The sequence below is a fragment of the Oncorhynchus mykiss genome, chromosome 17, assembly GCF_013265735.2.
Source record: "Oncorhynchus mykiss isolate Arlee chromosome 17, USDA_OmykA_1.1, whole genome shotgun sequence".
NCBI classification, from domain to species: Eukaryota; Metazoa; Chordata; class Actinopteri; order Salmoniformes; family Salmonidae; genus Oncorhynchus; species Oncorhynchus mykiss.
This window is the reverse complement of record NC_048581.1, coordinates 34659650-34673979: the sequence shown is the minus strand read 5'-3', so window position 1 is coordinate 34673979 and position 14330 is coordinate 34659650. Positions and strand designations below refer to the sequence as shown.

At 42.9% G+C, this 14330-nt stretch overlaps 1 protein-coding gene across 2 annotated transcripts in view; it reads right to left on the bottom strand.

The window, feature by feature from the left end:
* Positions 1-14330, bottom strand: part of map4k3a (mitogen-activated protein kinase kinase kinase kinase 3a) — an 84821-nt gene that overhangs the window by 20654 nt on the left and 49837 nt on the right. Inside the window, exons 12-16 of one of the 2 annotated variants that reach the window (XM_036949774.1) lie at positions 13092-13214; positions 10040-10112; positions 7370-7431; positions 6211-6273; positions 2752-2810 (exon numbers count right to left, since the gene is read on the bottom strand). In XM_036949774.1, the coding sequence (XP_036805669.1) occupies positions 2752-2810; positions 6211-6273; positions 7370-7431; positions 10040-10112; positions 13092-13214 (380 nt within the window). The remainder of the gene's footprint in view (positions 1-2751; positions 2811-6210; positions 6274-7369; positions 7432-10039; positions 10113-13091; positions 13215-14330) is intronic. The other variant, XM_036949775.1, reaches the window with a different exon arrangement.

The following is a 14330-nucleotide window of genomic DNA, read 5'->3' as shown; positions in this document are numbered from 1 at the left end:
AGTATCAGAAGCAAAAAAAGAGGGGTTGGCAGGTGGTGGGACACAATGCAGATTAGCCAATGTGCGGGAGCACTGGTTGGTCGGGAAAATGTAGGTAGTATGTACATGAATGTATAGTTAAAGTAACTATGCATATAAGATAAACAGAGAGTAGCAGCAGCGTAAAAGAGGGGTTGGGGGGTGGCACACAATGCAAATAGTCCGGTTATCAATTTGGTTACCTGTTCATGAGTCTTATGGCTTGTGGGTAAAAACTGTTGAGAAGCCTTTTTGTCCTAGACTTGACACTCTGGTACCGCTTGCCATGCGGTAGTAGAGAGAACAGTCTATGACTGGGGGGGCTGTGGTCTTTGACAATTTTTAGGGCCTTCCTCTGACACCGACTGGTGTAGAGGTCCTGGATGGCAGGCAGCTTTGCCCCAGTGATGTACTGGTCCGTACGCACTACCCTCTGAAGTGCTTTGCGGTCGGAGGCCGAGCAATTGCCGTACCAGGCAGTGATGCAACCGGTCAGGATGCTCTCGATGTTGCAGCTGTAGAACCTTTTGAGGATCTCAGGACCCATGCCAAATCTTTTTAGTTTCCTGAGGGGGAAAAGGCTTTGTCGTGCCCTCATCACGACTGTCTTGGTGTGTTTGGACCAATCTAGTTTGTTGTTGATGTGGACACCAAGGAATTTGAAGCTCTCAACCTACTCCACTACAGCCCCGTCAATGAGAGCTCGGTGCTCCTTTTCCTGTAGTCCACAATCATCTCCTTAGTCTTGGTTATGTTGAGGGATAGGTTGTTATTCAGGCACCACCCGGCCAGGTCTCTGACCTCCTCCCTATAGGCTGTCTCGTCGTTGTCAGTGATCAGGCCTACCACTGTTGTGTCGTCAGCAAACTTAATGATGGTGTTGGAGTCGTGCCTGGCCATGCAGTCGTGGGTGAACAGGGAGTACAGGAGGGGACTGAGCACGCACCCCTAGGGAGCTCCAGTGTTGAGGATCAGCGTGGCAGATGTGTTGCTACCTACCCTCACCACCTGGGGGCAGCCTGTCAGGAAGTCCAGGATCCCTCTGCAGGGAGGTGTTTAGTCCCAGGTTCCTGAGCTTGGTGATGAGCTTTGAGGGTACTATGGTGTTGAACGCTGAGCTGTAGTCAATGAACAGCATTCTCACATAGGTGTTCCTTTTGTCCAGGTGGGAAAGAGCAGTGTGGAGTGCAATACAGATTGCATCATCTGTGGATTTGTTTGGGCAGTATGCAAATTGGAGTGGGTCTAGGGTTTCTGGGATAATGGTGTTGATGTGAGCCATTACCAGCCTTTCAAAGCACTTCATGGCTACGGACGTGAGTGCTACGGGTCTGTAGTCATTTAGGCAGGTTGCCTTTGTATTCTTGGGCACAGGGACTATGGTGGTCTGCTTGAAGCATGTTGGTATTACAGACTCAATCAGGGACATGTTGAAAATGTCAGTGAAGACACCTGCCAGTTGGTCAGCACATGCCCGGAGCACAGGTCCTGGTAATCCGTCTGGCCCCGCAGCCTTGTGTATGTTGACCTGTTTAAAGGTCTTACTCATGTCGGCTACGGAGTGTGATCACACAGTTGTCCGGAACAGCTGATGCTCTCATGCATGCCTCAGTGTTGCTTGCCTCGAAGCGAGCATAGAAGCGATTTAGCTCGTCTGGTAGGCTCGTGTCACTGGGCAGGTGAGTGAGGTGAGTGATCGTTGTCCTGATATCCAGAAGCTCTTTTCTTCCATAAGATACGGTTGCAGAAACATTACGTACAAAATAATTTACAAATATTGCGAAAAAAAGAACATAATAGCACAATTGGTTAGGAGACCGTAAAATGGCGGCCATCTTCTCCGGCGTCATTTTGTCCACCTGAAGAGGTAGGCCGTCATTATAAATAATAATTTGTTCTTAACTGAATTGCCTAGTTAAATAAAGACAATGATCCCAAACCCCCAATCAAATCTACATGAAAATGTCTAAAAAGCAACACATTTGAAGTTTAAGAATGGCCTAGTCAAAGTCCAGACCAATCCCAAATGAAATGATGTGGCAGGACTTGAAATGAGCCGTTCATGCTTGAAAACCCACAAGTGTTGCTGAGTTACAGCAGTTCTGCATACAAGAGTGGGCCACAACTCCTCCACAGCGACGAGAGAGACTGATCAACAACTACAGGAAGCGTTAGGTCGGAGTCATTGCAGCTAAAGGTGGAACAACCAGTTATTGAGTGTAAGGGGGCAATTACTTTTTCACACAGGAACATTGGGTGTTGCATAACTTTGTTTATGAAATAAATGAAATAAGTATGTAATTGTTGTGTTATTTGTTCACTTAGGTTCCCTTTATCTAATATTAGGTTTTGGTTGAAGATCTGATAATATTCAGTATTAAATATGTAAAAATAGAGAAAATCAGAAAGGAGGCAAATCATTTTTCACGGCACTGTATCTACCTCTATCACTCATGTATCCCTACAAATTGTAAATATGGTATTGGAACTGACCCTGTATATACAGTAGCTTACTTACGTTCTTATTTTTATTTAGTGTTTTTGTTCGACCTTTACCACCACATTGAAATTGATGACTGCAAATCAAATCAAAAATAACATTTTATTGGTCGTATACACGTTAGGCAGATGTTATTGCGGGTGTAGCAAAAATGCTTACATTGTTGGGTTTAGAGTTTTGCATTAGCATTTCACTGCACTTTTCGAAACCTCCATGCATGCAGTCTCACTTACTTATGCCCTCCCAAAAAGGAACTTCTGGGAGATCCCTCTTCGTAATCCATCTGCAAGTCCTAGGAGAAATGAAGACCGTTACACAAGACAGAAGCCTTATTTCATTTCACTTTGCATGCTCCATTCCTCACGAGTCAGAAAGTCATTATAACTGCATGATGATGTGTATTAGAAATGAGAAATAAATGAATACGGTTGGACCGAAATGAAATCATGACACGTTAAAGCTCCATCTCTTTTGAGTGATAGGTGACATTGAGCTTTTGTTGTGCGAAGGTGCTATGTGTACTGTAATTCTAGTCGAAATGCAAGGTGATTGCTTTTCGATTTATTCAGTTGGTGAACTTCTATTCATTGGCATGCTCTATGGCAGTCATTCATTCACGCATGCAAATACATCATACCTCTTAATAATAACAATTGATTTGGTTAAGCACGTAATGGATACACACAAGCAAAGAAGATGCTGATTGGTGGATGAGCGGTTTGTTTGAACGTCAACAAAATACATGTTGGTTGACACTTCATTTAATGGCAGATACTGTATATAAACCAAACAAATCTTAAAATTCTATAGAGTAGGAGGGGTAAATTAATGGCAAAGGCCTTTTTAAACTATTTTCTCTGAGCTTAAACTCTATCTCCACAGTAAAGACTGGATAAACTGTGTGGATGACACATCTGTCTTAATCAGATTTACCACCTTCTGCCTTTGGAGCGGAACTCTCAGTCATGCAAAACCGCATCGATTTTTTTCACCCCTAGATTATCAGACGAAATGTCGTTATTCACCGCTCTGCGTTCTGCTGAGGGAGGGATTTTTCAGAGAGGGAGGGGGAGAGAGGGAAGCAGGGGGAGAGAGAGAGGAGAGAGAGAGAGAGGGAAGGAAGCTATAGAGAGAAAGAGAGAGGGAGGGAAGGAAGGAGAGTTGACAGAAGATCTCAGGCTTTGCAGCTCAGTGACTCTGTCACCTCTCTGCCCTCCTCCATCCCTCGCCTCTCATCTCTCCGTCCTCCCCCTCGTCTGAGTCTGCCATCATTGTGAGGGCGATGCGCTTTGATAACCGTCCCTGTTACTTTTCTTCCATTCCTTCCCCTATAATAACAGTCTCTCAGTCACAGAGATGCCGGGTTCTGCGTCCCAAATGGCCCCCTATCCCCTATATTGAGTAGTAAAAGTAGTGACCTATAGGGAATAGGGGGTCGTTTGGGACAAACCAGGTGTCAGCCTTGAACCCAATGTACACAGAATCTCAGAGGGTGCAGTTAAGAAACTGTTCAGCTACCATCTTTAGTGTCTACATGATGACATAGTGAATAATGGCAATATATATCTACAACTAAATATATGCGTAAGATGTGTGCATAATTGTATCTTTAGATTAGATAAAAGCATTGGCTAAATTCCATATTACAATATTATATTTCTAGGGCACATTGCTGCTGTATGGCCTAATGGGAAACGCTTGACAATAAACAATAAACCCTACCATTTCACAACACATTCGTGCAGAGGTTGTGGGGAGGTTGTGAGGCTAAGCGGATACCCGATGGGACAAACAATGACACTTTTCTCTATCAACCTCCTTCTCTCAACCGCTCTCTCTATCCCTTCTTCTCTCAACATCTCTCAACCTCTCAAGCGTTCTCTTAACCTCAACATCCCTCGCTCTCTCTGAACCTTGCGCGCTCTCTCTAAACCTCGCTCTACTCTCTAAACCTCGCTCTCTCTCTCTCTAAACCTCGCTCTCTCTCTCTCTAAACCTCGCTCACTCTCTCTCTAAACCTCGCTCTCTCTCTCTCTAAACCTCGCTCGCTCTCTCTCTCTCTAAACCGCACTCTCTCTCTCGCTCTCTAAACCTCACTCTCTCTCTCGCTCTCTAAACCTCACTCTCTCTCTAAACCTCACTCGCTCTCTAAACCTCACTCGCTCTCTAAACCTCACTCGCTCTCTAAACCTCTCTCGCTCTCTAAACCTCTCTCGCTCTCTAAACCTCTCTCTAAATCTCTCTAAACCTCTCTCTAAATCTCTCTAAACCTCTCTCTCTCTCTAAACCTCACTCTCTCTCTCTAAACCTCTCTCTCTCTCTCTAAACCTCGCTCTCTCTCTCTCTCTCTCTCTAAACCTCGCTCTCTCTCTCTCTAAACCTCACTCGCTCTCTCGCTCTCTAAACCTCACTCTCTCTCTAAACCTCACTCGCTCTCTAAACCTCACTCGCTCTCTAAACCTCTCTCGCTCTCTAAACCTCTCTCGCTCTCTAAACCTCTCTCGCTCTCTAAATCTCTCTAAATCTCTCTAAACCTCTCTCTAAATCTCTCTAAACCTCTCTCTCTCTCTCTCTAAACCTCTCTCTCTCTCTCTCTCTAAACCTCACTCTCTCTCTCTAAACCTCACTCTCTCTCTCTCTAAACCTCACTCTCTCTCTCTAAACCTCACTCTCTCTCTCTAAACCTCACTCTCTCTCTCTAAACCTCACTCTCTCTCTCTAAACCTCACTCTCTCTCTAAACCTCACTCTCTCTCTAAACCTCACTCTCTCTCTCTCTAAACCTGGGGCGGCAGGGTAGCCTAGTGGTTAGAGCGTTGGACCTGTAACCGAAAGGTTACATATCCCCGAGCTGACAAGGTACAAATCTGTCGTTCTGCCGTTCTGCCCCTGAACAGGCAGTTAACCCACTGTTCCTAGGTCGTCATTGAAAATAAGAATTAGTTCTTAACTGACTTGCCTAGTTAAATAAAGGTAAAATAAAACCTCATACCTCGCTCCTTCTCTAAACCTCTCTCTTTCTCAACATCTCCAGCCCTTTATCTCCATCCCAACCCCTCTTCCTCTCTCATCTCTCCAGCTCCCTGTCCTCCCTCGTCTGAGTCTGCCATCATTGAGAGGGCGTTGCACTTTGATAACCATTCCCCTCTCTATAAACCTCTTTCTCTCTTTGAAAAAGAGACGTGTCGCATTGTGACAAGGCCTAAAAATAAAGCCCTTTTGTGCCCCTGTAAACAAAAAGCGTATGCTAAAAAAAATTCTACTTACTACAAAATAGGCTAGGGGACGAGTTAGATGCGATATATTTCATCATTTTAACCTGTTTGGTGATTTTTCATGCTGATATTACTGTGTTATTTCATCATCCACGTCAAAACCAGGTAGGAATACAAATTGATCATACTGTAAGGTATACAGGGCATCAATAAATGTGCAGTGATGCATGATGCTTTAATAACCAAAAGGAACTATAGGCTGCAAACTATGTGTTACAAAAGAGAGTACATGTCGCATGGGTTATGTCTTCACATGCAACAACAAGTGAAAGTGTTATGGGATGCCAACGAAAGGAGCAAGACAGCGGGCTTCAGAGTGAAAAGCGTCCAAACGTGAACTGACAACATATGAACTGCGATGAGGATGAGACAACACAAAACGGAGGTCAAATGTGGGCAAAAATAAGAACAAAAGTACCATGTTAGATCTTGCAGTGTAGTATTGTTCTTCCACACAGTCCAAAAAATCGTCAGAGTCGGGCTGTTTAGTAGACAGACCAAGAAAATATAGATTATTCACAGTCATCTGGTATTTACAAAAATATAAAAATCACACACACAGTATAAAAAAAATGTTGTAGTGTTTAAGTTGTTCTCCGAAGAGGTGGGATGATGGTTGGGTTTAGAAATGTATACACAAATAAAACACACTTAAGGGGTGAGAGACTCAAAAGGCTGGCCAGGGGACCAAAAGGATACCATGCAAGTGGGGCCTTCAGAAAATTATCTTTCATGGACTTGCGCTTCTAAAATAAGTGGCCGACCTTCCCCTCCAACAGAAGCACACCAAAGACAGAAGTTGAGAGAGAGAGAAAGAGCGTGGTATTACAAGCCTACGATTTTTGGGGGGGATAAAAAAAAATTATAATAAAAAAAAAACACTCCTTGCAAAAATATACAAATATATTTAGAATAATAAAGAAAAATATAATATTTTGCTAAGTCGCCCAAGTGTGTGTGTGTGTGTGTGCGTGTGTGTGTGTGAAGGGGGGTTATAAGAAAAAAAGCATAAAAGATGAGAATACTTCAAGACTGGAGGATGGGAAGGCACTGTGTACAGACTATATAACTGTGTTGATTCACACACACATTCAAACACTGTTTAGACTAGGTTAGATATTTCATTGTTGGAAGGGTTCCAAAATGTATTCAACAACGCGAGAGTGTCTCACCCCTTCGGTATTTTTGAAGTCAACACACAAACTACAACTCCTATCTGTTGACTGTGGGTGTGTCCCAAATGACTCCCTATTCCATATATAGTGCACTGCCTACCTTTGGAGCACACATTCTGGGTTTCCAATATAGCTTTGTATGAGGCCTCTGCCATCCCATACAGTTAATATAGTCTATATAACATATAATTCTATAGTTTGCCTCATCCGAAATACAATGCACAGTTAAGGGATAATAGTAGTGCAATAGTAATAGCAGAAGCCATGGAAATTGTGAGGTTCTGAATTTAAACAGTTGTTATTGTTGCAAAGCGTGATTTGGTTGGTCAAAAAGTGTGAAATGTTGATGGGCAAGCGTGTGTGTGTGTGTGTGTGTGTGTGTGTGTTAGGAGAGTCACTCACTGCTGGTTCGTGATGAGGTTCAGTCTCCTTCCTAAGCGGGGGATCAAACTTGACTTGATCAACTATCAGGGTTAAAAAAAAATTACACAGAATTAAACAAACTGCAGTACTAAGAAATGAACACACAACACATTTCGAAATATAGTCCCAGTGGCCTGGCAAAGAAAAAATTATCAAAAACGCATGAGTCGAACAGTAACATAAGCACAACATATCGCTAAAAATCGCTTATGAGCATTTTCCTACTAGTGCAGGCACTTTCCCCCATAATCCCCGTGGGCACGGAGTCAAAACTTAATGGCAAAGATTTAGACCCTCACATATAGAGTCCCTGAATGAACAGTAAGCAGTTCCCCATATGCCTTTTGCAGATGCAGAGCGAATATTCAAGTCTCTTGGGAAGTGATGTCTCTGCCACTCTGAGTGACAAAAATGAGAGCTGGAGAGATAAGGAGGGAGTGTGGGGGGGGGGTTTCCATATTTAACCACAAGGTCATGAGAAGGACCGATTAGGAAGAAATCTGAAAAGCTTTTGTTACATTGTTATAAACATGACATTATAGATGTCCTAACCAGTCACAGTGACCTTAGTAGATTGTGGCTACTCACTTGAGGCAGTTGTAAAGATGCGTTATAAAGGATTGGTATAATTTCAGCCAGTAGTTTTGAAAGAAGCGCTCACGAGCCAAAACGGTTCCCCGAACATTGTGTCCAACATCCGTACATGTGGGGATGTGCATGTTGGGCTCACCCCACAACCTCATTGGACAATACTGTGCTGATCTGATCCCGCCTCCCACTATAAACTTGCAACCTTTTTTGACATGCCATTTCTGTATGGACCTCGCTTCACGGGAGCATTGTCATGCAAGAAAAGGGAAGGGCCTTCCCCAAACTGCTGCCACAAAGTTGTAAGAATAGAATTGTGCAGAATATTATTGTATGCTGTAGTGCTAAGATTTCCCTTCACTGGAAATAAGAGGCTTAGCCCAAACCATTAAAAACAGCCCCAGAACATTATTCCTCCTCCACCAAACTTTACAGTTGGCACTATGCATTGAGGCAGGTAGCGTTCTCCTGGCATCTCCAAACCTTGATTTGTCCTTTGGACTGTGATTCATTACTCCAGAGAACGTGTTTCCACTGCTCCAGAGTCCAATGGCGGTGAGCTTTACACCACTCCAACCGATGCTTGGCATTGAGCATGGTAATCTTAGGCATGTGTGCGGCTGCTCAGCCATGGAAACCCATTTCCTGAAGCTCCCGTTATTGTGCTGACATTGCTTCCAGAGGCAGTTTGGAACTCGGTAGTGAGTGTTGGCAACGGAGGACAGGAGATTTTTACGTGCTAAGCGCTTCAGCACTTGGGTGGTCCTTATCCAATTCCGAGGTGCATATTGAAGACATTGGAAGACCCGTCTATTTACTTTCCGTCAGTCAACAATATGAGTAGACCTAACGAACAGCGACAGCACTAGCCTATGTCAATCTACTATCCCCCATAGTACAAAGTTCAACCTATTCTATTCTGTACGAGAAATAAATATTCCAAACATAGTCTGGGACAGTTGTGGGATGCGATAGATCCCAAATTAATACAACCACTTGCATCCCCCAAAATTTTTTTTATACAATGTGGCTGACGCAACAGATCAGAACGTTTAACTTAAAATGCTGATAAACTATTAGGCTATTTCTTCCCATTATAAGTGCTGCAATGCACACATGGTAGTAGGCTATAAGTGTAAATGTTCCATTAGCGGGAAAAAACATTCTCAAAAGTGACCGCAAATGCAATTATGCATTAAAAAGGTGAATTTTTATGGTGTTAAATGATCTTCCCCAAAACTTGAAACTCACGCGCTACTTATGTATGCCAGTTAGGCTCTATACCCCTTGTAAAGCGCATTAATGTTATTTGGCCACTTTAGTTGTGAAACAAACCTTACTAAGACATACAGGCCTATGGGCTAGGCTATTCTTGATTTAATATTGTCTTTACATATACTAAATAATATATGTGTGAAATGTGTTTTTATTTAGAATGGACCATTATCATGCACCGGTCTCGAAACAGGGGCAGCGGGAAAAAAATACATGTAACCTATGCACTTAAATAGCGAATGGAGGATGCGTTTCCCTGTGGTTTATTTTCATGCCAGCTAGGTAGTCCTGTTGTAAATATAAGCAATGTGCTTAATATTAGGAAAGTTGAGAAATAAATACAGTAGGCCTAGCCAAGCTGACCCTCCTATTTTTAATAGAGGCCATTACTGTTTTCTCGCGCAATTGCATAGCCTATTGAAATGTTGCGCAACATTAGCTCATGGCCTCTCATGAAGTGTTTGATTAGATTTTCGAATACATTAGCATTGATGTCAGAGCGATTAGAAGGACAATAGAATGCTGAGTACCAGGCAGTTAGCAAGTTTGGTAAACTACTAATGACCATCAGCAGCATCAGAGCTTGGAGAAGCCTAATTACCATGACTAAAAGGGTCATGTGGAATTTGACTGCCTTCATGACTCGTGACCGCCGGTGTGGCGGTAATACGGTCACCGCAACAGCCCTAGTCATGACTGCTTACGACATACTATGGCATGCTAATGTCACTCTCATAACAGTCTTATACCAGAGGGATTAAGACAAATGCTACTGAAGACACTCACAGTTGATCTCGGAGAGTGTCTTCCCTTCTCGTGTGTTCCCGGAGCGAATCCGATGCGGCACAGATACAGGGGGCTGTCAAAACAGATAAAGTGGAGTGAGGGAAACAGTAAAACACTAACTAGCCTGGTCCCAGATCTGTTTGTGCTGTATTGCCAACTTTTATGGTCATTGCCAGCCCAAACTGTTCAGGGACCAGGCTAGTAATACATTAGTCAAAAATGCAGTATTTTTGGATGCAGGCATTCTGACATACATTCCACCTACAGTACCGTTTATGAAAACGTCACAAAAACCCTGTAAAGTGTATTTTCAAGTATTGTGTGGCAGCTTTATGAAATGGGAATGCTGGCCATCGGCAGGGACTGGGGAATTTGTCAGGATCAAAAGAAATATGAAAGGAGCAAAGCCTTGGTAAAAAGTTCAAGGAAAACCAGCCTGTCTTCTGAAAACCTAGAGAGTTATATTTTTCAGCGAGGCAATTACACACATTGTTATGCCAAAGACACACCAGAATGGCTTTCCAATAAGTGGAGTGATCCTGACTGGTTTAATGCTGCATTAAATTTGCTTGAAAATCAGAGATACGGTTGAAATATTCCTGTCCATCAATGATTCCTAACCAAATCTACTGAGCTTAAGCAATTTTGACAAACTTCTTCTATTTAGGTATGATGGAGGACACTGTGTTCTTTTGGACCTTCAATGCTGCAGAAATGTTTTGGTACCCCTCCCCATATCTGTGCCTCAACACACGGTCACCTCACGGATGATCAATGGAAACAGGATGCACCTGAGCTCAATTTCGAGTCTCATATCAAAGGGACTGAATACTTATGTAAAGTAGTGCACCATATAGGGAATAGGGTTCCATTTGGGACACTCGGGGTGAGTCACATATTCCTGGCAACCTTCCATGTTTCCCTGATTAAAAAGGCTGGTGTAAAAATAACACCACTGAATGTCGCACTTTGATGACACATGCGTAATGAAAATGGCCCTTCTGGGTGGGGGGGGGGGGTCGCTAAGCCCTGTGGGGAAAATCAATAAGTGTGCATCCCAAATGGCTCCCCATTTCCTATATAGTGCACTAATTTTTTCTATATAGTGCACTAATTTTGACGGCAGTGCACTACGTAGGGACTAGGGTGACACTTGGCGGCAGCCAAGGTAGTCCCAGGATGGCTTCCACTGTTATTTATTTAGCAGTGTGTCCTCCCTCGTGCATCAGAGGACATGCACTTTACTTTATGTGAAGGGCTCACAGTGGAACTGACAGTTCCAGGGCACAAAATGACAGTTGAATGACATCCTTCACTGCGTGGTTGTTTTGAAGAAGAGACTAAAAGCATTTAGCCAAACCGTCGGAAACGAAGGGCGGTTGAAGGACCTTCACCAGCATATATTATAGGATCATTCTTGTCTGTATTTTATATTTGATTAATTTAGCAGATGCTCTTCTCCAGTAGTGAGTGCATACATTTTTCATACTTTTTCTTGTGGTCCCCCGTGGGAATTGAACCCACAACCCTGGCGTTGCAAGCGCCATGCTCCACCAACGGGTCTACAAATAGCATTTGGTTCCAATTTACAATAAGTGTCTCCGATACCTTTTGTATTTACATGTATTTACATGTAGAGCTACAGTATCTACACTGTAATTACACTACCTGATGTAAATATGTATTATGGTCACCCACTGTAAAGTGGGACTAAGTACTCAAAAGGTTTAGCATACATTTTAGCTTCAGCAAGGACCCAATGGTATCACACCATTCTCCACGTCAAACCATTTCAGCACATGTCCATTTCTGAAGTAACACCCAAACACACTTCTCATGCACAAAACATCTATATCTGTGTCCACACAATCTAATTTACCAGAGCAGGCAAACACAAGCCCACAATGCCTCCACACACACACACACGGTACCTCTCTGCCAACGGCAATACGTAGGAGTTGCAGAGAAAGGGAGGGGTCAACAGGTTGAAACACACCCCAGTATGAGCCAAACGACCCTCTTGTATTTCGACTAAGGGCGAAGGAGAGAGGCAGATACACTCAGCCCAACTGATGAGAGGAGATGAGGAGGAGTAGAGTGAAATTGCCCTTAGATGCTGATCTTCAGGTCAGGTTTGCATTTCCCCCACTAATGGATAAGGTTAGGATTGGGGGAAGGGATCATAGATCTGTACCCGGGGGAAACTTTACCCCGGAGCAGTTGAGGACAGGGCAGGGGGTGAGACGGCCTAAAGAATTCCTTTAAGGCACAGAGTCAACACCTACAGACAGGTATTATGGACCTTGGACAAAGTGACTGCTGCCAGTTAAAGGGACAGTGCAAGGTTTTGGAATTAGTGACGTGTACATTAGATTTTTTTTTTTTAATTGCAAGAAGATAAGAGGCTAATTAACACTTATGCTAAGGCTAGTACATCTTCAAAATTAAAACAAAAATATATAGATGCTGTATAATATTATACATTCTGTAATTTGTCTAACAAATATGCATTTAAGTGTGCCAATGAACAGGACAGAATGTTCAGTCAGTTTATTCTAGTATAATATTGGCAACGACAGAAAGTACTGCTGAGTGTGAATACCGTGGCTATGAATAGCAAAAGCACTCTCGTCAAGCTCTTGCTGTGCATTATACACAGACTAAATTGACCCCTAAAACCTACAGTGACAAAATGTTCTGTATGACAAAGTACAGTAGATGCTCTATAACCAATTATTGTCCACTACAGTCAATTAAAATGATTTAGGGCCTTGATCAATCAAAACCGGTAACCATACAGGTAAGAAAACACTAATCTAAATTATTACTATTCCGCTGTGAGAATCGATGTCACCATTTTAAAATGGCAACCTCCGAGGCAACCTAGCCTAGGTGCCAATCTGTTTCTGCTATCTTGCCAACTCCTTATGGAATAGTCATGCCAAATGTTTGGATTGACGCAAGGAGTTGGCAAGATAGCAGAAACAGACTAGCCCCCTCGCTAGAGGCAAAGGTTACTGGTTCTGATTGAGTGTCTGCAGCTCCACTGTACCTCCTCAGGCTCCTCGGGCTCGTCATCTAAGTGGTCGTCGTAGGAGGAGTGGTCCGGGTTGCTGGCCTTGTCCAAGAGCTCGATGGCCAGCGTTCGACTCAGGGGTTGCGAGACAAAGGGATGCTGGGGAAACATCAGGGGACAACAATGAAGCTGAGTTCATACTGTAGGAAAGCCTGGTCTCGGATCTGTTTGTGCTGCCTTGACAAATCCTATGGTTATTGGTGGGGCAATGACCATAGCAGTTGGTAAGACTATACAAACAGATCTGGGACTGGTACTAACTGTAGGAGACTATGGAACAGAAAAGCCAGATTCAGTCAAGAAAATCCATGTGTCAGAAAGATTGCATTATGAGAAATGCAATCGAATAAAACTCCTTTTTTTTTGTACCTATATTATCAAATTAATCATAGCACTCAATTATTTAAAAAATTATAAATACATTTCCTGCCGTGGTTGTTCCCTCTTGAGCCAAACAGCAGTTGAATAAAATAGGAGTTGGCTTGGCATGGGGAAAATGTTATCTAAGATGAGATAAGATACAACTTTATCCATCCCTCAGGACAATTCGATTCAGGGCTAAAGTGGTGCATCTGATATGAACTGATATACAAACACTAGACAGACACAAAACATTTACGGCTGCGTCCCAAATGTGGGCCCTGGTCAAGTAGTGCATTATATAGGGAATACGGTGCCATTTGCCTCAGACAAGCATGACATAAGATATTATCCTGTTTTTATCACATGCTAGTGCAACAGATTATTAAAAGGCTAAAGAGTAATGTGCAAAAGGCACTATAAGTGCAGTAGATCTTCAAATGATTTGATAAACAAGATTTCTAAGACATATATTTTTTTTAAACGTTTGAGATTGTAAGAGTTAGAAGGCTTCCTCTGTCCATGTTTATTTGAGTAATAAAGTTCTGAGAACACAAACCTCAGGCTACTAGTAAATAAGAGTTGCTATGTAAAAACTGCAGCCCTTTCTGCGATTGCAACATCCCTTTTCAGGCTTTTAAATCATTTTTACCCATTGATTCTTGAGGGATATTTTAACTGCCTCATGAGCTTAGCTCAACTGTCGTACCCCATCAGAACCCAAAATATAGTATACATAGTATCATGAATCATGAAGTCCTTGCACCCGTTAGCTCTTTCTATACATTTGAGTGGTTACATTTCTCCAGCACCATCCCTCAGCTGTGTACAAAAACAGTGACTGCTGTGTTACTG